At 45.9% G+C, this 24,316-nt stretch overlaps 1 protein-coding gene across 2 annotated transcripts in view; it reads left to right on the top strand.

The window, feature by feature from the left end:
- The window catches only part of LOC139749135 (uncharacterized), a 290,807-nt gene that overhangs the window by 119,320 nt on the left and 147,171 nt on the right, over nucleotides 1-24,316 (top strand). For both annotated transcript variants that reach the window (XM_071662761.1, XM_071662760.1), the window contains exon 2: nucleotides 21,270-21,364. In XM_071662761.1, the coding sequence (XP_071518862.1) occupies nucleotides 21,270-21,364 (95 nt within the window). The remainder of the gene's footprint in view (nucleotides 1-21,269; nucleotides 21,365-24,316) is intronic.

Raw genomic sequence — 24,316 nt, 5'->3', positions numbered from 1 at the left:
AAACATTTCATTTCCAACACATCCATCCTCCTTCATACAACCCTATTTATAGCCCATGCCTCGCAACTATATGATATTATTGGAACTACTATTCCTTCAAACATACCCATTTTCGCTCTCTGAGATAACGTTCTCCCTTTTCACTCTTTATGTCTCCCAGAACCATCGCTCTCTCCCCAAACCTGTGACTCACTTCAGCTGTCATGGTTCCATTCGCTCTCACGTCCACCTCCAGATATCTAAAACATTTTACTTCCTTCAGTTTTTCTCCATTCAAACTTTCATCCCAACTAACTTGTCTCTCAACCCTACTGAACCTAATAGCCTTGCACTTATTCACATTTACTCTCAACTTTCTTCTTTCGTAGACTTTTCTTAACTCAATGACCAACTTCTGCAGTTTCTCACTCGATTTAGCCACCAGTGTTGTATCATAGACGAAGAACAAAAGACACACTTCCCAAGCTCTCTCATCCCCAAGAGACTGCATACTCGCCCTTCTCCCCAAAACTCTTGTATTTACCATTCTCATCCACAAACAAATTAAACAACATGGTGATATCACATCCTTGCCGCACACCGATCTTAACTGGAAACCAATAACTCATTTCTTCCTATTCGTACATATGTCTTACACCTTTGATAAATACTTCTCATTACTTCTAGCAGCTTACCTCTCATCCCATGTATTCATAAGACTTTCCCAAAGCATTTCTATCAATTCTATCATATGCCTTCTCCAGATCCATAAATGCCACATACAAATCCATCTGTTTTTCTAAGTATTTCTCACATACATTTTTCAAAGCAAACACCTGATCCACATATCCACTACCACACTCCTCCTCTCGAATCTGATGCTCTGTACATGCCTTCACCCTCTTAATCAGTAACCTCCCATATAATTTTCCAGGAATACTCAACAAACGTATATGCCTCTGTAATTTGAACACTCACCTTAACCCCCCATGCTTTTATACAGTGGTACTATATATGCATTCCGCCAATACTCTGACAGCTCACCATGAGCCATACATAAACTGAATATTCTCACGAGCCAATCAAGAAGACAGTCTCTCCCTTTCTTAACAAATTCAACCGTAATGCCATCCAAACCATTGGTGATTGTATATATATATATATATATATATATATATATATATATATATATATATATATATATATATATATATATATATATATATATATATATATATCTTTCTTTCTTTTAAACTATTCGCCATTTCCCGCGTTAGCGAGGTAGCGTTAAGAACAGAGGACTGGGACTTTGTGGAATATCCTCACCTGGCCCCCCTCTGTTTCTTCTTTTGGAAAATTAAAAAAAAACGAGAGGGGAGGATTTCCAGCCTCCCGCTCCCTCCCCTTTTAGTCGCCTTCTACGACACGCAGGGAATACGTGGGAAGTATTCTTAATCCCCTATCCCAAGGGATAATAAATATATATATATATATATATATATATATATATATATATATATATATATATATATATATATATATATATATATATATATATATATAATGTAGGCGGGTTCGATGTCAAAACACTGTATCACATCACGTACTACACATTAGACCAAAGGCTGAAGCCACTACAGTCGTTCTCAAGATTCTAGGAACACATGAGAATGGTGTCATTCATGTTGGAGTGTAATAAGACAATAATTCCTCCTTGCCTGAGAGCTCACGAACCAAGGAGGATGCAGTCAGACATGATTAACAGTAACTACAGATATGTTACGGAGAAGGGAATATGCGTCTCGTTATTACAGTGGACGTTGCCAAATCTAGCTCAACGACTGGCTCCGTCGTATTCAAGGAACGTAAGGGAGGGCGGGTACACTCGGTGACTCCACTGATGCATTAAACTTCACGTCAATAGATGGCTCTGTCGTCTAGACATTCAGACCAATAGATGGCTCTGTCTTCATGACATTTTAAACCAGTAAAATGGAAAGAAAATCTACATTCCAAGTTAGTGAATTAATATGTGTCGCTCTTAGGCCAATGGGTAGTCTGCTGTTAGTGTTGTTGTGTTGAAAAGGCATTACAAAGTTGATGAATAATTTATTTTTCATATTTTGGTCAATATATATTCCGACGTACGGCACAGATGAGTGGCTGAGGCTGCAGCTTTTTGCCCTCACCCTGCTCCTTTTGACGTACACACTATTTAACTGCTGGACATTGTTTTATATATATATATATATATATATATATATATATATATATATATATAGTGCATAAGAACGAACACTACCAAATAACATATATATATATATATATATATGTATGTATGTATTCCCATCTTGGGCTCAACTACCTAATTTTTGACGTTCTAACTGTCCACACAAATGGTATTGGTTCGAATCCGGCTGTCAGGAGGGCAATATGTGTGCTGTGAAGGTGTGTGCTCACTGCACTATATTCACGTTCATCCACCTCCACGTGTGACAGTAAGGTCGGTAGAACTGTTATCTACTGGTTAAAAGAGCCTGACGGGAAGTGACCCACGGAGACCTCATTGCTCACGGACGTGAGACGAAGGGTATTCGATTGCAAGTAATCGATCAGTCAATTTTCTATTATGGGCTCTATAGCCCAGTCGCTAACGTTCCCAGTCCCCGTGCAAGTGTAGAGATTCGAATCCTGTATGTGGAGGGCATTATGTGATATATATATATATATGTATTTTTTTTCATACATATTCACCTTATCCCGCGTTAGCAGGTACCGTTAAGAACAGAGGAGTGAGCCTTAGAGGGTATATCCTCACTTGGCCCACCTGTCCGTTCCTTCTTTTGGAAAACTATAAACGGGAAGGGAGGATTTCCAGCCCCCCGTACCTCCTCTTTTAGTCACCTTCTGCGAAATGCAGGGAATACGTGGGAAGTATTCTTTCTACCCTATCCCCAGGGATAATATATATATATATATATAGGGTGGGGGAGGGGGCGAAAATTTTGGGAGCCTTGAAAAATGTGTGGAAGTCGAGAACATTATCCCGGAAAGCAAAAATGGGTATGTTTGAAGGAATAGTAGTTCCAACAATGTTGTATGGTTGCGAGGCGTGGGCTATGGATAGAGTTGTGCGCAGGAGGATGGATGTGCTGGAAATGAGATGTTTGAGGACAATGTGTGGTGTGAGGTGGTTTGATCGAGTAAGTAACGTAAGGGTAAGAGAGATGTGTGGAAATAAAAAGAGCGTGGTTGAGAGAGCAGAAGAGGGTGTTTTAAAATGGTTTGGGCACATGGAGAGAATGAGTGAGGAAAGATTGACCAAGAGGATATATGTGTCGGAGGTGGAGGGAACGAGGAGAAGAGGGAGACCAAATTGGAGGTGGAAAGATGGAGTGAAAAAGATTTTGTGTGATCGGGGCCTGAACATGCAGGAGGGTGAAAGGAGGGCAAGGAATAGAGTGAATTGGAGAGATGTGGTATATATATATATATATATATATATATATATATATATATATATATATATATATGAAAAGATGCCGAAAAGAGGGATCCTATGTGTCAGGTGTGTAATGACTGAACACATGTGAAGCAGTGTTGTCATCTGATCGTGACGGTCGACACACCTGTGAGAGAGATGTGTCACTTTGTGTTGGTTGACACTTGTGATGCACTGTGTCGCCTAGTCAAGGAGATTTGCCGAAAGTATATATATATATATATATATATATATATATATATATATATATATATATATATATATATATATATATATATATATATATATATATATATATATATATATATATATATATGTGTGTGTGTGTGTGTGTGTGTGTGTGTGTGTGTGTGTGTGTGTATATAATCATGTAGATGATCTAAGACGTAAAGTAACTCATGTGTTCTTGTGGTTGATGAGAGCGCCATAGGCCTGTGCGAGCGAGCATTACTCATCTGGCTGACTGGGGAACATCTTAATCCAACTGGTGCTATAAAACAATTACCTTTACTGTCTATTGCTTGTCTCCTGAGGGCACGCGCAGTGAATCTCGGAGCGAGAAGAAGGAACTCAGCCAGAGCCACAGTAATCTAAAAAGTCCACATAAAACAAGAAAATCAGTTAAACATAATGACCCAGCGATTGAGACGAACCAATTCCTTTTTTTTTTTTTAGGATTTCGATCCATGAAATTCTCAAAATTCTTCTTGAGGTCCGGTTAACGGGAGCGAGACCTTTCACCAGGAGACGGCAGTGGTATGTCTCACTTCCTCAAAAGGTTACAATTGATGAGGTTCCAGAGTATCTAGTTTTTACAGCGACCTCTGGGGAACGCGGGAGTTTCTTCTTAGTCCAGCGTCACCTCATAGTGGGGTCAAGTGGCAGGGCCAAGTCTGGAGCTGGGCTGTCTCTGTAGGAGGAGCTAGGAGTGTACTGAACACTGTTTCAATATGTTGAAATACTCACACACACACACACACACACACACACACACACACACACACACACACATCTGTATATGCATGAAACCACGAGGAAAATGAAACACGGTAAGTTCCCAAGTGACATTCGTCTCACGATTACATCGTCAGGGGAGATACAAGAATGAGATAGAAGACGTAGAACAGTCACTTGATATACAAGGAAGAGACGTAGCTAAGACGCCATTGGTAAACAAGCGTTACCGGATGGTAAACAATGGCGTTTTAGCTACGTCTCTTCCTTGTATATCAGCTGACTGTTCTACATCTTCTATCTCATTCTTTCATCTCCCCTGACGATGTGATATATATATATATATATATATATATATATATATATATATATATATATATATATATATATATATATATATATATATATATATATATATATATTCAAGCCTCTTAAATCCCTTTCCTCCTATCTCCCTACGTCATTAATGTCATATTCATTCAAACTTCTTGACAAACTAATCCAACTAAAGTGTCCTACTGTTACCCACACATCACGACTTTAGACCCATTCTTGGGTGGCTTCAACCAAACACAACCCTCCTCACGCACGGTGCTATTGATGATCGATATCAATAAAACATTTCACAATGGCTCCCAGCACTAACTCACGCAGAAGATACTCGACACCAAACTCCGTAAAAATGACAAAAAGTGGTCAACCAACTTCATAGCTGGCTGTCAAGCCACCACATTCTCTCACAAAGGTTTTGCTTCTAAAACCTTTCATCCCTAGATGGGGTACCTCAGGGAGCAGCTCTTTCTCCATTCCTCTTCAGTCTCTTCCCACACGACCTCCCATCACTTCTTGCAGACCACAGTGCGAAAGATCTCTCATACGCAGAAGACTTCACAGTGACATTTCATCATAGCACTGCTCATACAACAAAAAACATACAGTATCACACAAGAGCGGTGGTTCACTCAAAACAGAATGTCTGTATCCCACAGCAATCGACCATCAACCTCTTAACCCCGAAAGGATGTGAATCCAACCTGTATCTTCCTGTAACCCTATAAGGTCAACCATATCCATGCAATCGAACTCCAACCCCACTAAGGGGATATTTAGGATATTTGTTCCCCACACAGCAAGCATCACCCGAAAACCCATAATCGCCCTTTGCAAGTTTACCAACGCCAGTTTTGGATAAGAAAAAATATTCTTTTGGTGTCCTTTAAAACCATTTCATCCGCTCTGCCGCTCTAAACTACGCCCAACAGAGCAAGACCCTCAGAATAATCACTGGCTGCTTAACCACCACAGACGTTTAACACTTGCACAACGAAATGAAATTAGTCCCAGTACAATCTCACTTCAATATGCTCGGCATTCAGGTTTTTGCAACAACACCATACCACTCTCACCCAGACCATTCTTTAAGCCACCATCGACCCCTAAGGAGATGCAAAAAACTTAGTTCTGCTTCACATGTTATCAAACTTTGCTCCCAAATTTCTCACCTCAACAAACACGACTTTGACGAAAGCATTAAACCACCGCCCTACCAATCATGTCCTAAACTCCACACCACCAGACAAGAACTGAATATATTCTCCTACAACATATACTAATTACACTTTTTCCTCTGCATTCTAGACGCCACCCATCTTTCCAGCTTTACAAACACCGATTCAGCATATCAAAAGACCTCTAACGCCAAAGAACCAACTTCAATGCTGAAAACATTCATTTCTTACTTTACAAGTGTCCTGCACTCACCTCACACAGACATACGCTTATCACCACAGTTCTTGATCTGTGATCCCACCTGGTGAACATGACCATCTTCCTCAGTGCTGCTAAAGCCAAGAGAAGGAGGTCCTTGGATAAGAGAGAGTAAGTATAGTATAGTATAGGTTTTACTGGAGAAAGGAGTATAGATAGTTTCATCGAGGACATTCTCGCCTCATCGTTACCTTGCTCCTACGTGGAAATCATCCTCGAAGATGCGGGGTCTTGGAATTGTTTGCTGTACCGTCACCTAAGTCGTTGCAAAGTTGCTGGACACACCCATCACCCCTGCCGGCCAACACCTGCCACCCACACCTCTATGGGTCGTCCCATGCTACGCCCACCCCTGCTGACCTGCTTATGCCGCCTACAGCTCCACTGACCAACCTGTGTCATCTATACCGTTAGACGTCGCCGCCGAGCCAATCAGGCCCTAAGGGCCATCCCTAAGCTATTCACAGGCCTGAGGGCTATCCCGTCACACCCTCCTTGAGCGGTCACCTAAACTATCTTTGCCATTAGTGGTCGTCAGCGCCCTTAGCCGCTACTCCCCAAGCCATCCTCACCCCTCGTGATCTCTCCCACCCACCCCCCAAGCCCGACCTCCTGACCTCACCTCCCTCAGCAGACAATATACCGAGGAGAAATTAGGTTAAACATAACTTTTGAGGGATTTGTAAGCTAGGACACCCGAGTCCTTCACCAGTGTTTATTTCACTCAATTCTCTTTCAGTTTACACCATCAATGCCTACCTTTGACTCACCTAAACTCCCCTCGTCTCTGTCTGCCTTGTATGTGTTGTCTTTTAGCCTCACCTCGCCTTATCCACGTCTTCGTTATTGGCATTTACCTGCAACACACTCGCTCCGTTCTCGCTTGCCCGTCGAGCATCCTTCTACTCGATAACCTAATCATTGTCTTCATCCATGGTACACTATCATAAATTCCTTCCCTTTCTTTACTTTTTCCATCTTTACCACAGGGAATTCCTTCACGTTCCACTTATCAATGCCCTTGATGTATATCTAATCCTTCCCCAAACATCCCATTGCTCGCATGAGGAAAAATAAGAAAAAACAAGCACAAAACTGATCGACGTAATGATAATGAAGCATCATCCCTGACATGCACTCATTGCAGTGCCTGCCTAATGCTGCCACGTGCAGCTGCCGCGAACATAAGCTGATCATCATCATGACAGAAACAGTGAAATACACATAACACCAGTAGAGCAATATGTACTGTGTAGGAACTCGGTAGGAAAAAAATATATTCATATAATCGGCATTGGTAAATCAATACACATACTGAATTCTCTCTCTCTCTCTCTCTCTCTCTCTCTCTCTCTCTCTCTCTCTCTCTCTCTCTCTCTCTCTCTCTCTCTCTCTCTCTCTCTCTCTCATCATACACCCCCAGGACCCTTGTTACAGAGGTCCTGCAACTCTGAGACAGCATTCCATGCAGGAGCTGGGAAATGATGGACTTCTTTGAAGCGAGAATGATCTTGATAGGACTGTACCGCATCCTGTTCCCTGATGATAATGCAGCTATACCGATGGTAACTTCTATCTCCCAGTGTCCACTGACGCAGACAAAGGGAAACACACGCCATACGTACAAACACCCCCCCCCCCCCACACACACACACACACACACACACACACACACACCGGCCTCCATGGTGTAGTGGTTAGCGTTACTGACAAGCAGACAGCACGGGCCCACCCGGAGTCGAGTCTGCTTGGGTTCGAATCTTGGGCATAGCAGTCGGCTCACATCCAACCAAGGTGTTCATCCTCCCCTTAACGTTAGTCGATAAATGGGTACTTGGCTTAGGCTGATGTGCTTGTGTGTGTCTGTGTGCACACAAAGACATGGTATACATATATACAAGGTCAAAAGTTTTTAGTTTAAGAATATTTAATGTTCAGATATACATAGACAAAGCATTTATGTGAGAGCATAGATGGTCACATATCTATGGGCAGGTGGAGGCAAGTACCATACATCGACATAGGAGGGTGACAGGTTGGCCCAAGTGGGGACCTGTGTCCTAAAGGAAACCCCCCCCCCCCACCCCTCCAGTTAGAGGGCGGGGAGGGAGGTCCAGGATACATGATATATAGTCACAAGTTATGTGACATGCGTACCCCAGCAGCTGCCCAAGAGGTAACACCATCTGCACCCGACGCACCACCCCCGGGTCATCTCTGGGGTCAGGAGTCGGCTTGTACCCCTGCAGGTAACACCACCTGCACCCGACACACCACCTCCGGGTCATCTCTGGGGTCAGGAGTCGGCTTTTACCCCTGCAGGTAACACCACCCGCACCCGACACACCACCTCCGGGTCATCTCTGGGGTTAGGAGTTGGTGAGTACCCCAGCAGGTGCCCGACAGGTAACACCACCCCAGCTCATCTCTGGGGTGACTCACCTCCGGTGCCTCCTCATCAGGGTCAGGATGTGGGGAACTATAAACATCGTCGACACCACCACATCCTCGCTGGTCCTGGCATCATCCTCACACATCATACAACACGATGTGTACATAAACTCACTTCTCAGTCGTTGCTCAAGCGTTCTGGGGTTCTGGAAGCTCTGTAATGGGCGGCTGTTTAGGGTTTCCAGTACGGATGATGGCGATTTCTGAGATAATGTGTCTCGCGCTCCTTTATTTTTTATTAGTGATCATCAGGGCCTCTGATGCCAGACGCTAAGTATGTGCTTAATTTGTGGGGACAAGGGAGAGAGAGAGAGAGAGAGAGAGAGAGAGAGAGAGAGAGAGAGAGAGAGAGAGAGAGAGAGAGAGAGAGAGAGAGAGAGAGAGAGAGAGAGAGAGAGAGAGAGAGAGAGAAGCGTAGTACCCCAGGCAGCCGAGTGGTGAGTGATGAGGTGTGGGTAGGCAAGGCTCGGGTGAGCCTCCTAGCAGCTGGCTCCCAGGTGTTGTGTGTGTGTGTGTGTGTGTGTGTGTGTGTGTGTGTGTGTGTGTGTGTGTGTGTGTAGTGGGTTTGGGGAAGTGTTGTACAACAACGAGTGGAGGAGATTCAATTTAAAGAAGAAAAAAAGAAAAGAAGAATGAAAGATGAAGGCACGGGAAGTAACAAGAATGGAAGGAAGGGCGTGTCCCACACAGAGTGGAGGGAGGAACACGGTGTTAGAACAGTGAGGGAGACAGGATGAGGGAGACAGCCAAGGAGCAACCACACAAATCCTCTTCTATACCAGAAGTTAGTAAAGTCATCCGTAAATTATCTACTATTTCCTGATTCACCTCTGCTTATCTAGCCAACCCGTCAAACCACAGCCACTGGATCTCTCGCTTCCTAGGTGTACATACAAGTGCATCAGGAGCTCCACACCTGCCATACTACACACACCGACCGTGGCCAGGGTCATGCTTGATACGTGCTGGGTGCACACAGGCGCTGGGGAGCCGTAAAACCTGTGCCACAGAATACAGGTGTTGTGACCACGGTGTTTCCGATGTACCACAGTATTCTCAGGTGTCATGGCCATAGCAGGTCACAAGCCAAGCAAACATACCCAAGAGTCGTGCTCAGAGGTCGTCCCGTCGTGCTCAAGGGTCGTATGGTCATGAATATTCAAAAGGTCAAACTAGTCGTTGGTACAGGGGACACAAACCAGCAGGTTTTCACGTCACACGCCATTTTCCCGAGCTTTGATGTTGTATCTCTATGTACAGTAAACAGTAAGACATAATTCTAGAGCCCTTAAGAGATCAGTGAACCTCTGCTGTGCTGTACAGATTAGTGCGTAAAAAGCAAAGGTATTGTGAGAAAGGAAACACTGATGAGATATGACAATGGGAGCCAAACTATAGGTAGGATAATGATCATTGATGTATAGTAAATATGTTGCCACGATAATCTCAGGAGGTCCTGGCTAACTGACGTTCACCATATCATGTGGAGGCTGATCATGCCAGCGACCAAGTTAATCAGCTGCTGACAAGTCAGTCACTGCCTCTCACCACCGTTAACACTTCAAGCGTCTCGCTCTTATATATCTAGATAACAGGACGCCTACCAGGTCACCAATATGTCACCAGCCCCGTCACCACTACAGACCTCGATCTAGACACTGGCCCGTCAGCACCAGGTCATCAACAGGTTACAAGCCGACCGCCAGCCCCAGTCATGCATCTCCGGAGCGACGAGTGTAGACAGGCTCGGGTCGGTATCAGTTTGTTTTTCCGAGGGCCTAATAGCCGGGTGGTCGGGAGGGCTGAGGCCCTACCTGCCAGCCAGCTCCACCGTCTCACAAGACTTCGCTCATCACCACCTTCCTCTCTTCCTTCACCATTAAACAACAGTAATAAACTCCACGCCATTAAGGCTACCGACTACCAGCCATTAAACCAAAACTCAGACCTGATAAAACAGCTGGAGGAGGCGTGAATTCTCCTCAAGGCGATGTATTTCTGAGGAGGAGGAGAACGAGAAGGTCCCTGGAGTTGGGCGAGCACCTCTCCCGGGGACCTATATAAATAACGGGGAGGTGCGGCGCCTTCCCACCTGGATTTGAAGGCAATTAATCCAGGTAAGGCCATTAGACGCCTGGCCGCCTTAATCACTTGAGACGTTCGAGTTTTAAAGTGGGTGACGAGCGTCGGGACGTGTGTGAGTGCTGGGCCCACCCCGTCCTGACCCACCGGCCGCACCCACCTCCTTTCTCATCCAGACCCACCCTCTGTCCCAACCCACCTCTGGACCACCCTGACCCCACCCACCATCAGGCCACCCTCCTCCACCATTCACTGCTCGAGCGATGCTGATATGTGATCTTAACAAGACAATAAGGAAGGTTTCCTCTTAACTTTACATTGTTTCGTACATTTTCTCCTCGTTACTACGTAATGTGATGTGATGTGACGTGATGTGTTTCCACACCCTCTTGTAATGTGATGTGATGTGTTTCCACACCCTCTTGTAATGCGACGTGATGTGACGTGATGTGTTTCCACACCCTCTTGTAATGTGACGTGATGTGTTTCCATACCCTCTTGTAATGTGACGTGATGTGACGTGATGTGTTTCCACACCCTCTTGTAATGTGACGTGATGTGTTTCCATACCCTCTTGTAATGTGACGTGATGTGTTTCCATACCTCTTGTAATGTGACGTGATGTGTTTCCACACCCTCTTGTAATGTGACGTGATGTGTTTCCACACCCTCTTGTAATGTGACGTGATGTGTTTCCACACCCTCTTGTAATGTGATGTGATGTGACGTGATGTGTTTCCACACCCTCTTGTAATGTGATGTGATGTGTTTCCATACCCTCTTGTAATGTGACGTGATGTGACGTGATGTGTTTCCACACCCTCTTGTAATGTGACGTGATGTGTTTCCATACCCTCTTGTAATGTGACGTGATGTGACGTGATGTGTTTCCACACCCTCTTGTAATGTGACGTGATGTGTTTCCATACCCTCTTGTAATGTGACGTGATGTGACGTGATGTGTTTCCACACCCTCTTGTAATGTGACGTGATGTGTTTCCACACCCTCTTGTAATGCGACGTGATGTGACGTGATGTGTTTCCACACCCTCTTGTAATGTGATGTGATGTGTTTCCATACCCTCTTGTAATGCGACGTGATGTGACGTGATGTGTTTCCACACCCTCTTGTAATGTGATGTGATGTGTTTCCATACCCTCTTGTAATGTGACGTGATGTGACGTGATGTGTTTCCACACCCTCTTGTAATGTGACGTGATGTGTTTCCATACCCTCTTGTAATGTGACGTGATGTGACGTGATGTGTTTCCACACCCTCTTGTAATGTGACGTGATGTGTTTCCATACCCTCTTGTAATGTGACGTGATGTGACGTGATGTGTTTCCACACCCTCTTGTAATGTGACGTGATGTGTTTCCACACCCTCTTGTAATGTGACGTGATGTGTTTCCACACCCTCTTGTAATGTGACGTGATGTGTTTCCACACCCTCTTGTAATGTGACGTGGTGTGTTTCCATACCCTCTTGTAATGTGATGTGATGTGACGTGAAGTGTTTCCACACCCTCTTGTAATGTGATGTGATGTTTTCCACACCCTCTTGTAATGTGATGTGATGTGACGTGATGTGTTTCCACACCCTCTTGTAATGTGATGTGATGTTTTCCACACCCTCTTGTAATGTGATGTGATGTGACGTGATGTGTTTCCACACCCTCTTGTAATGTGACGTGATGTGTTTCCACACCCTCTTGTAATGTGATGTGATGTGTTTCCACACCCTCTTGTAATGTGATGTGATGTGACGTGATGTGTTTCCACACCCTCTTGTAATGTGACGTGATGTGACGTGATGTGTTTCCACACCCTCGTGTGATGCAGCTGTTGTACCTGCATCCACAACGGGCCCTAATGTATCCAACATTACGTTGCTCTGTATTATATCACTGCCATCAAAATGCATTTCCTCCTTGTCCTGACAGACTGAGGACCTTCTGGTTCCCTTGGCCAACTCGGACCCGCCTGTCATCCTCCTGTGTCGATGTATTGTACGCACTGTAGGCTTTATTGTACGCACTGTACGCTCTATTGTACGCACTGTACACTCTATGCATACCTTTAGACCTGTAAGCTTCATCCATAGTCACTAAAATGCTTTGTCTTTGTATTAGTTAGACAAATACTTTTAGATTCAATGAAAATTATTTCTTTCGTCTGATGTTCAACAATTAGCGATTTTGATCTTTTTCGACAAAAGAGATCTAGAGGTAAATTTTTCCTCCTGTTAAAAAATGGAAAAGAAAAGAAGTAGTGATGTTCGTCAACCAGAACTGTCCTGGTGTGGGGGAAAGAGGAACCTGTGGTTCCTTAACACTGTGTACGTTCAGAGGGAGTTCTGAGGCTTTTCCGTAATCTATATGTGATCGTTGGGCAAGTTGATCGGAAGGTGATGATGTCTACTTAGTATGCTTGATGGATGATTGTGCTCAAATTACTGTACGTCAGGACGTCAAGGAGGGCGTGGTCGGAGACATGTGTCAACAGAAAGTAGAAATTACGTCATACACATCTCCTCACAGACCGACCACACAGGATGTTCTTGGCTGTGGTCGCTCATTACCATTATCACTGCATACGGCACTGTCACATTATTCACCGACACCTACCTTTCATAAGGCATGGTCACATCGGTCACTGTCGGTGTATAAGATTTCACTACCTTCACTGTTCCCACAGACACCGTCCTCACAGTCCCCTACTCTCACCCCTCGAAGCAGTGACACGGATAAATCTGTCACCCGTCGATGATCGTCACACCATTCAGTGTCACCTCCCCTCACCCCTCCCATGTTACGTCACAACCCCCGTGGTCACGCCTTGAGGCACTGTTACATCCCCCTTGGTCACACCTGAGGCTCCGTCACAGCCATCTGTATCACATTTCCCCACTTAACCCTTAAGAACCCGTCACCTCCCACATCGTCATTCCTGAGGGTACGGCCACGCCACTGAACGTCATGTTTTGAAGCCCTGAAACCCAATGAACGTCACTGCTCAGGGCATTGTCACAACCCTACACGTCACCCCTTATGATATTGTCACACCTCTGAAAGTCATCCCGTAGGGCACTGTCACACCCCTGCTCGTCATCCTTTAGGACACTGCCACACACCTGCATGTCCTTCCACAGGGCACTGACACACACCTGCACATCACTCACTAGGGCACTCCACACCCCTGCACGTCACCCTATAGGTCACAGTCACATCTGTCTTTATCATTCCCTCTGACACAGTTATATTCCCTTTCGTCGCCTCTCTTGACACTACCACACCCTAATCTTCACCTTTCACTGTCATCTGTCATCGTCATGTTCTGAAGATAATCACCATCACCTCCGTCACTATAACTGTCGTCACCTCTGTCATCATCTTGCCTCTTCACTGTCGTCACCAACAACGTCACTCCTCACTCTAGTAGTCACGACAGTCACCATCATTCACTGTATCACCATCGTCATCCAGTCACTATAGCGTCCACAGCCCAGGGTGGGTAGAGCGAGGATAGCCTCCTCCCACAGCCTAGGATGAGGGTGAAGGTTGTTGGCCTCCTCCCACAGCCTAGGATGAGGGTGAAGGTTGTAGGCCTCCTCCCACAGCCGAGGATGAGGGTGAAGGTTGTAGGCCTCCTCCCACAGCCTAGGATGCGGGTGGAGGTTGTTGGCCTCCTCCCACAGCCGAGGGTGGTAGGGTGAGTGTGGCCTCTCACAATGTAGCTTCCTCCCACAGCCTAGCCTATGGATGAGGGAGAGGCTGAAGTTTGCCTTCCCCCTGGCCCAGGGTAATAGGATGAGACTGAGGTTGGCCTCATCCTTGACCCAAGATGGCAGGGTGAGCGGTGAGGTCGGGGTGTGGCCGGGAAGGTGGCTGGAGGTATGGCTTCCCAAGGGCTGGCCGGCTCACCTGTGCTGCTAATTGGGGCGTCTGGCTCACGACGGCCGTGGGAACATCCTAGTCTACCCCCTCCTCCCAAGCACACACTCACAGTGTCGCCCTTACAAGCCACAGCTGCTCATTCTTAACTATACGTTCCTGTCGAAATATTGAACACGTTATACATCAGATAACTGCTGTGTGGTGTTAGAATTCTGAACATCTCCACATCTCCGTGTAGTCTAATGGTATAAGATGTCTAACATCTGTTGATTCTCTACAGTTTCACTGGAATCCAATCCTTGTATCAATATCTGTACTTGATATGAATTAGTTCCACTTAAGCATCTTAAGAAAGCAGAGTTAACAATATTCTTTTATGCATATTTATTTCACATGAGTAGTGTTGAATTATCTAACAAAATCAAGCAAATAATCTAAGATTTACGCACACACACACACACACACACACACACACACACACACACACACACACACACATATACACACACACATACACACACACACGCACACACACACACACACACACACACACACATACACACACACACATACACACACACGCGCGTACACACACACACACACACACACACACACATACACACACACACACACACACACACACACACACACACACACACACACACACATACACACACACACATACACACACACATACACACACACACACACACACACACACACACAGACACACACAGACACACACATACACACACACACACACACACACACACACACACACACACACACACACACACACACACACACTGCGCCTCTTGATATGTATATATAACGTGCCAGAAGGCCTACACTCATACCTGAATATATTCGCAGATGATGCGAAGGTTAGGAAGAAAGAATTATGAGAGCTGCATAAACTTACAAGGAGACCCAGAGTTAGTCTGATGTATGGTTGATGAAACTAAAACTTGAGTAAATATAAAGAAAATGGGACATAGTGTAAGAAGGCCTCGATGTGAATATAATCTATTAGGAAAGGAGTTGTCATGATATGTGCAAGAGTCGACCTCAGAACTGTAATAGAGACAAACTATTTACTGGCAAATATAAGAATCGCATTCAAGCAGATAGATAAGGATATTTTTGGCTCATTATCTATGACGTATATATATACCAAAACTAGACTATGTTATCTGATTTAATCACTGCTGTTAAAGGTAAAAGCATTAATAGCAAGGGAGTAGATCTAAGGGAAGGCATCATGGTACCATAACTAATAGAGCTGAAATACAATGGAAGGTTAGAGGCATTGAAGCTGTATATTTACCTTCTCTAGAAGAATGAAAGATAAGGAGTGACTTGATCACCATTTTCATGTTTCTGATCCAGTCTCTTAGAAATGTTCGGAGACAGAACCACAAACCACAACAAGAAACCAAAAAAGAAACTTTTTTTTTTAAAAAGTACTTTTATTTTTTTCTGAAAGTACTTTTATTTTATCAGAGTAGTGAATGAATGCTATAAGCCAGGCGGTGAGAGTGAGACAAGAGTTTAAAAAGCTGTATGATGGTAGGGGCAGTTCCAAACATAGGGCCAATGAGTGTACAGTAGAACTCCCTCCCGTATAGTGTAACATACTGTATTACGTACGAACACAGACACGCATAAATATACGTACACACGTGGACATGAAGACCTATGCATGTAAACACACATACACAACGCACATATATAAAGACACAACACACAACCACCCAGACACACTCAAACCTTGGCATACCTTCCTCTGCGTGTCTTATATGATGAGGTTATATGTGTGAACATTAAATATCTTCCCACACCTGCTAACCTTTGCCACTAAAATCATTAACGTGATTTAGGAAAGTGCCGGCGCTTCCCTTACTTTTTCTTTCTCGCGAACATTTTGAACATCGGATCACACATCAACATGGAGTAGTTACACTGGTTGGTCAGAATAAGTCTCCGGAGCTCATGGTTGGTAAAGGTTTCCCCATCTCGCCATTTGCTAACACGATTAATGGAAGTTGATGTGGTGGTAATTTTCATCCTACACTTGTTTGGTTTATGATTTGAGTATCTGTTTTACGATTCAGGTGTCTACTTTATGATTTTAGTGTCTGGTTTACGATTTAAGTATCTCGTTTATGATTCAAGCGTTTCCTTTACAATTCAAGTTACTAGTTTAGGATTTAAGCATTTTGTCCTCGATTAATACGTTTGGTTTACGATTTAAGTGTCTTGTTTGAGATTCAAGAATATCATTTACGATTTAAGCGTTTGTCTTACGATCTAAGTGTTTAGTTAACGATTTAAGAGTTTGGTTTACGATTCACGTATCTCGTTTACGATTTAAGCGTTTGGTTTGAATGTGTCTAGTTTGCTGTTTAAGCGCTTGGCTTACCATTCAAGAATATAGTTTACGATTCAAGTATTCCTTTTACGTTTCAAGTGTACAGGTGGTAACAAGAAAATTGTGTGTCCGATATTTGTATAAAATACAATGGGAGGAAGGTCTGTAAGTTCATATGAGTGCACAGCACAGGCAGTGATAACACTTGCTCTTATGTAAGACATGAGTGTCTCATGCTTTACCGGGTCTACTGTGGTGGTTAGAGCGCTCTCTCCGTCTACCGTGGGTGTGATGGGATAGGTTCGAACCCCTGCCACTCCTGCGCCATGTACCTCACACACGATCCCGTACTATCCCACAACACTCAGATATGTGGTGCTCAGAGAAATCTGTGAGAGCCATCAAGAGACCTGTGGCTGTGGCAGTGATCCTCCACGCAACCAGTTGTGGCATACGCTGACTGTCACCCCAGCAGCGGCTCACCCCACGACACGAGTCCTGGTAACACACACACACACACACACACACACACACACACACACTCCACGATGTTTTATGTCATATTCCTTGTGATATTTTCATAATGATACCGACTATCACAACGAGTCACATCATTTAATCAAACTTATAAATTTACCAATGTTGACACAGGACAGATGACATAGGACTAGATTATGTAAACGTTGATTGCAATCCAGAAAAATTTCATTAAAAATAAAAAGTTGGGAGCCTCCGGCAGTGATGGATGCACAATATACATTTCATGTTACCACCAGCAACACAGGAATTCTGTACGGAAAAAAAATGAATCCATCATCAGGACCTTCAACACCTGAAGTGTTACATGGAAGTCAACAGCCGCCCTCCCATCTCTCTACCTTATCTCCCAAGCATGTCCTACGTCCCCACTCAACCTTCCTCACTACCTCCCCCAAGGAACAGGTACCAGTAGTTTCCTCCCCACCTATACCTTGCATCCCACCGTGTCTGCCACCCTCCACAACTACCACACTGCTGCTCTTTTCCTCTAACAACCAACATTTTTCTGAACCATCCCTGTCCCAAAGCCTACCACATACCATCCCACTCTCCAGCAAGTACCATCCCTGTACCACTACCAACCACACCACAACCTACTCTCCAGCGACACTACCAACCAACCACTGAACCAACGTTCCCCAACCACACTCCCACTCCCACCCACCAGCTGTACCAGCTCCTCCTAATCCCCACCCCTCACCACCACCCTGACCTCATCCCTCCCTTCACTACCCACCAAAACCCCTAAACTCCACCCCTCCCATTCCTCCCCAACAACCCTCTCTTCTCCCATTCCTCCCCCTCCCCGCTTCTCATTGCCATCCCACTCTCCCTGACCCGACACCGCACCGCACTCTATTTAAGTACCCCATAAGTGACCACTACAATTAAATCCCGGGTGTCCCACTTAGCTGGGCGTCCAGGTAGTGTGGCTCTATCTACGTTCCTGCCCACCCCTCCCTCCCTCGCACCTCCCCGCTCACAGCTTCCCCACCCACACTTATGTTTCTTTAATAAAGCGGTTAGAAGAGAGAAAGAAGAGGCGGAACAGAGGAAGGGACAGTTTGAGATGGTAGAGAAGACTGTGGTGTGTACAGGTGTGTGGTGTAAGCTTTTTATTTTTTTTGATACTCTCACACCTATCACGTCCTTTCTCCCTCCACTCCTGATGTTCTCCCTTGGTACTTTACGGACCTCCCTCGTCGTCAGGTCTTCAAGATCTTTTCTCCCTCCACCTTAGGTATCTCCTAGATAATCTGAAAGCGCAGCGCCCCTCTCTCCCCTGTGAAGTCCACTTCAGTCCTTACCAGCTAATTATTAGTCCCAGATCTCAAGGATTCACCAGGGCTCTATTAAACACCCCTGCGACAGGATCTCCAAACATTAAAGAACCCCCACCAAGTTCTCCGAACATTTCCGTGGTCTCCCACAGGTACCTTGCACAACTCCCAAGTAGTTTCCAAGTTCCAATGATAATCCTCATGTTTCTCAAGTATTCCCTCGGTCTGCTAAGTGCTCTCTGAGTTCTTACACACTCCCTTGCTTCTGTAAGTGCTCCCTGAGTCTCATACACACTCCCCGAGCTGCCCCAAGTACTCCGTGAGTCCAGCTTTGTCTTCCTTTGTCTCTGAAAGACTCGCTAAATCCTCTATTGCCCTGGTGCAATAGAGGATTTAGTCCGTTATTTAGACTTAGATATCCACTCGACTCAGAGACCTACGCTTCCAACAGTCCTCACTAGTACTTTCCTGGTTCCTTAAGTAAGGCTGACGAAGGTATGAGTGGTACACTTATAATACTTTTCATAGTGCTCTGTATAAGGACCTATACACAGACACACTCTGACACAGAGACACACACAAATACACAAGCATAAACACACACACACACACACACACACACACACACACACACACACACACACACACACACACACACACGCACACACACACACACACACACACACACACACACACACACACACACACACACACACTCAGGAGCGGCAGTGCGAGTGTGATGTGTCCGCCGTATGTTGGTCTGATCTTGGTCACACTCATCACCACGACCCTGCCCCCAACACTCATTACTACGACCCTGCCCCCAACACTCATCACCACGACCCTGCCCCCAACACTCATTACTACGACCCTGCCCCACGCGTTACCTTCCTGGAGGAGGCGCGGCAGACAACAGGAAGAGCAGGAGGAGGAGTGTCATCAGGGGTACTAGCTGTGGTACGGGCGGCCACGCAGCATGTTTCTGTGAAGACTGCTCGACGTAAATATACATGAGGAAGCAGGTTGGCTTAATGGAACCTGAAGTGGAAGACTCGATGTGATAACACTTGTATCTGCCTACCTACTCATCCAACTGCCTATCTAGATAAATGGATAAACAGAAGGATAGATAGACATGAAATGATAGACTTTTATATAGATAAGTAGGTAGGTAGGTTGAGAGATAAAGAGGTGGATAGATGCAAAGAATAAATGTGCAGCAAAAGTTTCTTTATATCAAGCTCAGCGTCTGCAGGGTAGTATTGCCCTGAACCTTTTACTTTACTATGTGCGATGAAGTAGGATCAGCAAGCATCATAGGATCAGCAAGCATCGTAGGATCAGCAAGCATCATAGGATCAGCAAGCATCATAGGATCAGCAAGCATCATAGGATCTGTATATACCGTAACTCCACTATGGTTCGCCTGGTCCCCTCGCTCTTCTCACCACTGTGTTCGCCAACACAATGTTCCCCCTCGACACTCACTGATCTGCACCGTTGGCGGGATGAGGAAGACCTCTGCCTCATAGCTAACTCTGGTTATGAGGCCTCTGGTTTATTTCGTGATACAATGAGGTAATTTACATATCTTGTAGACCTTTCCAGTGCATGGGATAAAAGCTGCAGTGACATTTTACTTTGGGATATTATGTTCATTTTTTTTCACAGTCACCTGCTTTCCAGGGATGGAACTCCAGGTCCCATGTCCTCATGTGATGTATTTCAGCTTAGAGCTGCCTGTTGTGTGAGGCGTGTGAGCTTAGAGCTGCCTGTTGTGTGAGGCGTGTCAGCTTAGAGCTGCCTGTTGTGTGAGGCGTGTGTGGTCACTGTTGAGACGTGACTGGTCACTGTGACTTGTATTGGAACTACCCCTTTGTTTACCATGACGCTACCTGATTGTCTGTTTACGGTGACCCTGCTGACGGTGTCAGCCTTTACTACTGACACTGTCAGCTTTTACTGTGATTTCACTGACAGTATCTACTGCTGACGGTGTCAGTTATTGTTGCGACCTTTCTAACAGTGTCAGACCTTACTGTGACAATGTCAGCCTTTACTGTGACCCTGCCAACAGTGTCAGCCTCTGCTGTGACCCTGCTGATTGTGTCAGTCTTTACTTTGACCCCACTGACCACGTCAGCCATTACTGTGTCCCTGCTGACATCAGCCTTTACTGAGACCTGACTTACATATGTTATATATGACCGAGTTATATGTTATATCATATATGTTATATGTTATATATGACCGAGTTATATGTTATATGTTATATATGACCGAGTTATATGTTATATGTTATATATGACCGAGTTATGTGTTATATGTTATATATGACCGAGTTATATGTTATATATTTGACCGAGTTGTATGTGAAACGGACCATCTCCTGAGGTCCGTGTGGTCCGTCTCGCCTGCTGACTTATGCTGACGTCCTGTCCTCAGGTCCGTTCGGGTTCCCGCGCAGGATCGGCCACCCCTACCAGAGCAGGACACCCCCCAAGCGGAAGAAGCCGCGCACATCCTTCACCAGGGTCCAGGTGAGTCCTCTGCCTACACACCTGCACGCCCACGCCTCCGTCATCCACACCTGCACGTACATACCACCATCACCCACACCTGCACACCGACGCCTCCGTCACCCACACCTGCACACCCTCACCGCCGTCAACCACACCTGCACGCCCACACCTCCGTCACCCACACTTGCACACACATGCCAACGTCACCCACACCTGCACGCACATACCATCATCACCCATACCTTGCACGCTGACGCCTCCGTCATCCACATCTGCACGCACATACCACCATCACTTACACCTGCACACACATACCAACGTCACACACACCTGCACGCCCAAACCACCTTCATCCACACCGGCACGGCCTCACCATCGTCACCAACACCTGCACACCCTCACCACCATCACCCACACCCGCTCACACATACCACCGTCACCCACACCTGCACGCCCTCACCACCGTCACCCACACCCGCTCACACATACCACCGTCACCCACACCTGCACGCCCTCACCACCGTCACCCACATCTGCACACCTTCATTACCGTCACCCACAATTGCACACCCTTACCACAGTCACACACACCTGCTCACACATACGACTGTCACACACGCACCTGTCCGCCCTCATCACCGTCACCCCCACCTGCACACACATGCCACCGTGACCCACACCTGCACACCCTCAACACCGTGACCCACACCTGCACACCCTCACCACCGTCAGCCACACCTGCACAACCTCACCACCGTCACCCTCACCTGCACCCCCTCACCACCGTCACCCACACCTGCACGCCATCACCACCGTCACCCACACCTGCACGCCATCACCACCGTCACCCACACCTGCACAACCTCACCACCGTCACCCACACCTGCACCCCCTCACCACCGTCACCCACACCTGCACACCCTCACCACCGTCACCCACACCTGCACGCCATCACCACCGTCACCCACACCTGCAAACCCTTACCACCGTCACCTACACCTGCACGCTTTACCACCGCCATCCACACCTGCATGCCCTCACCACCGTCACCCACACCTGCACAACCTCACCACCTTCACCCACAACCTGCACACCCTCACCACCGTCACCCACACCTGCATGCCATCACCACTGCCACCCACACCTGCAAACCTTTACCACCGTCACCTACGCCTGCACGCTTTACCACCGCCATCCACACCTGCATTCCCTCACCACCGTCACCCACACCTGCACGCTCCCACCACTGTCACCCACACCTGCACGCTCCCACCACCGTCACCCACAGCCTCACTCAACCAGCCAACCCTATTTCACTTAGGCTAAACATGTGTTGCGTCTGACGTGCATCAGCCAGCTGCTCGCACACCTGCACCTGTGTCAGCCAATCTTGTCACAGGCTGACACCGGTGATATATGGCAAGAAAACGCAGCGCTCATGACTACATGTCACGTGATGTACTACAGACGACACAACACTGTCCCTCATGATGTCATGTTTTTAAATCATGTGTGATTCAGATATATTCAGCTCGTCGTCTGTTCTATCAGTGTGACTTTCTTATAAGTTCATCATTACCTGATTAGAGCTTGAAAAGACTTTTTTTTTCATGCTTGATCACCGCTGCCCGCGTTAGCGAGGAAGCGCCAGATACAGAAGAAAGGCAGCATCCGCTCGTATCCATTCTCTAGCTGTCATGTGTAATGCACCGAAACCACAGCTCCCTATCCACAAACAGACCCCCAGAGACCATTCCATGGTTCATCCCAGACGATTTACATGCCCTAGTTTAGTCCATAGACAGCACGTCGACCCCTGTTTACAGCAGTGTTCAATTCACTCTATCCCGTGCACACCTTTCACTCTCCTGTATTTTCAAGCCCCGTTCGCTCAAAATCTTTTTCATTCCATCCTTCCATCTCCAATTACGTCGTATCGTTCTAATTTCCTCCAATTCTGACAATTATATCCTCTTTGTCAACCTTTCCTAACTCATTCCCTTAACATGTCAAACCATTTCAGCACGCCCTCTTCAGTTCTCTCAATCACACTTCATTTTCATCATCACAACTCCTACTTGTTCATTTCTTTTTCGATCATGCGACCTCACCCAACATATTGTCCCCAGACATCTAATTTCCAACACATCCACCTTCCACCTCACATCCAATAATATCATTGAGACTACCATACGTTCAAGCAAGCCCATTTTTAACCCCTCAGAGAAAGATCTCTCTTTCCAAACATTTTTTAGTGCTCCCAGAACATTCGCCCTCTCACCCATCCTATGACTCACTTTCGCTACCATGGCTCCATTTGTTGTTAAGTCCTTTCCAAGGTATCTAAAACACTTCTTTTCTTCCAATGTTTCTCCATTCAAACTCATGCCCTCAACTAACTTGTCCCTTAACAGTGCTAAACCTAGCAATTTGTTTGTATTCACGTTTACCCTGAACATCCTCCTTTCACACTCTCTTCCAAACTCAGTTGCCAACTACTGCAGTTTCTCACTCGAATCTGCCTTCGTGTTACATCATAAACAAACAACTGCTGACTTACTTGTCAGGCCATCTCATCCCCTACAGACAGTACACTCGCCCCTTTCTCCAAGACCCCCGCATCTATCTCCCTCCCCATCTCATCCATAAACAATTAAACAACCATGGTGACATATCACATCCCTGCCGTAGACCAATCTTCACTTGGAACCATTCACTATCTTCTCTTCCTACTCGTGCACACACCTTACACCTTTGATAAAAACTTCTCTTTGCCTCCAGCAGATCAACAAAGCATCTCTATCAACCCTATCATATGCTTTCTCTAGATCCATAAATGGCACATATAAATCCGTCTTTTTCTCTTAAGTTCTTCCCACACAATTTTTAAACCAAACCCATGCTGCACACATCCTCTACCACTTCTGAAACCATTCTGTTTCTCCCCAGTCTGATGCTCTGTACATGCCT

The sequence above is a fragment of the Panulirus ornatus genome, chromosome 6 (assembly GCF_036320965.1).
Source record: "Panulirus ornatus isolate Po-2019 chromosome 6, ASM3632096v1, whole genome shotgun sequence".
NCBI classification, from domain to species: Eukaryota; Metazoa; Arthropoda; class Malacostraca; order Decapoda; family Palinuridae; genus Panulirus; species Panulirus ornatus.
Note: the sequence above shows the minus strand (reverse complement) of the source record. Positions and strands in the feature narration are given on the sequence as shown.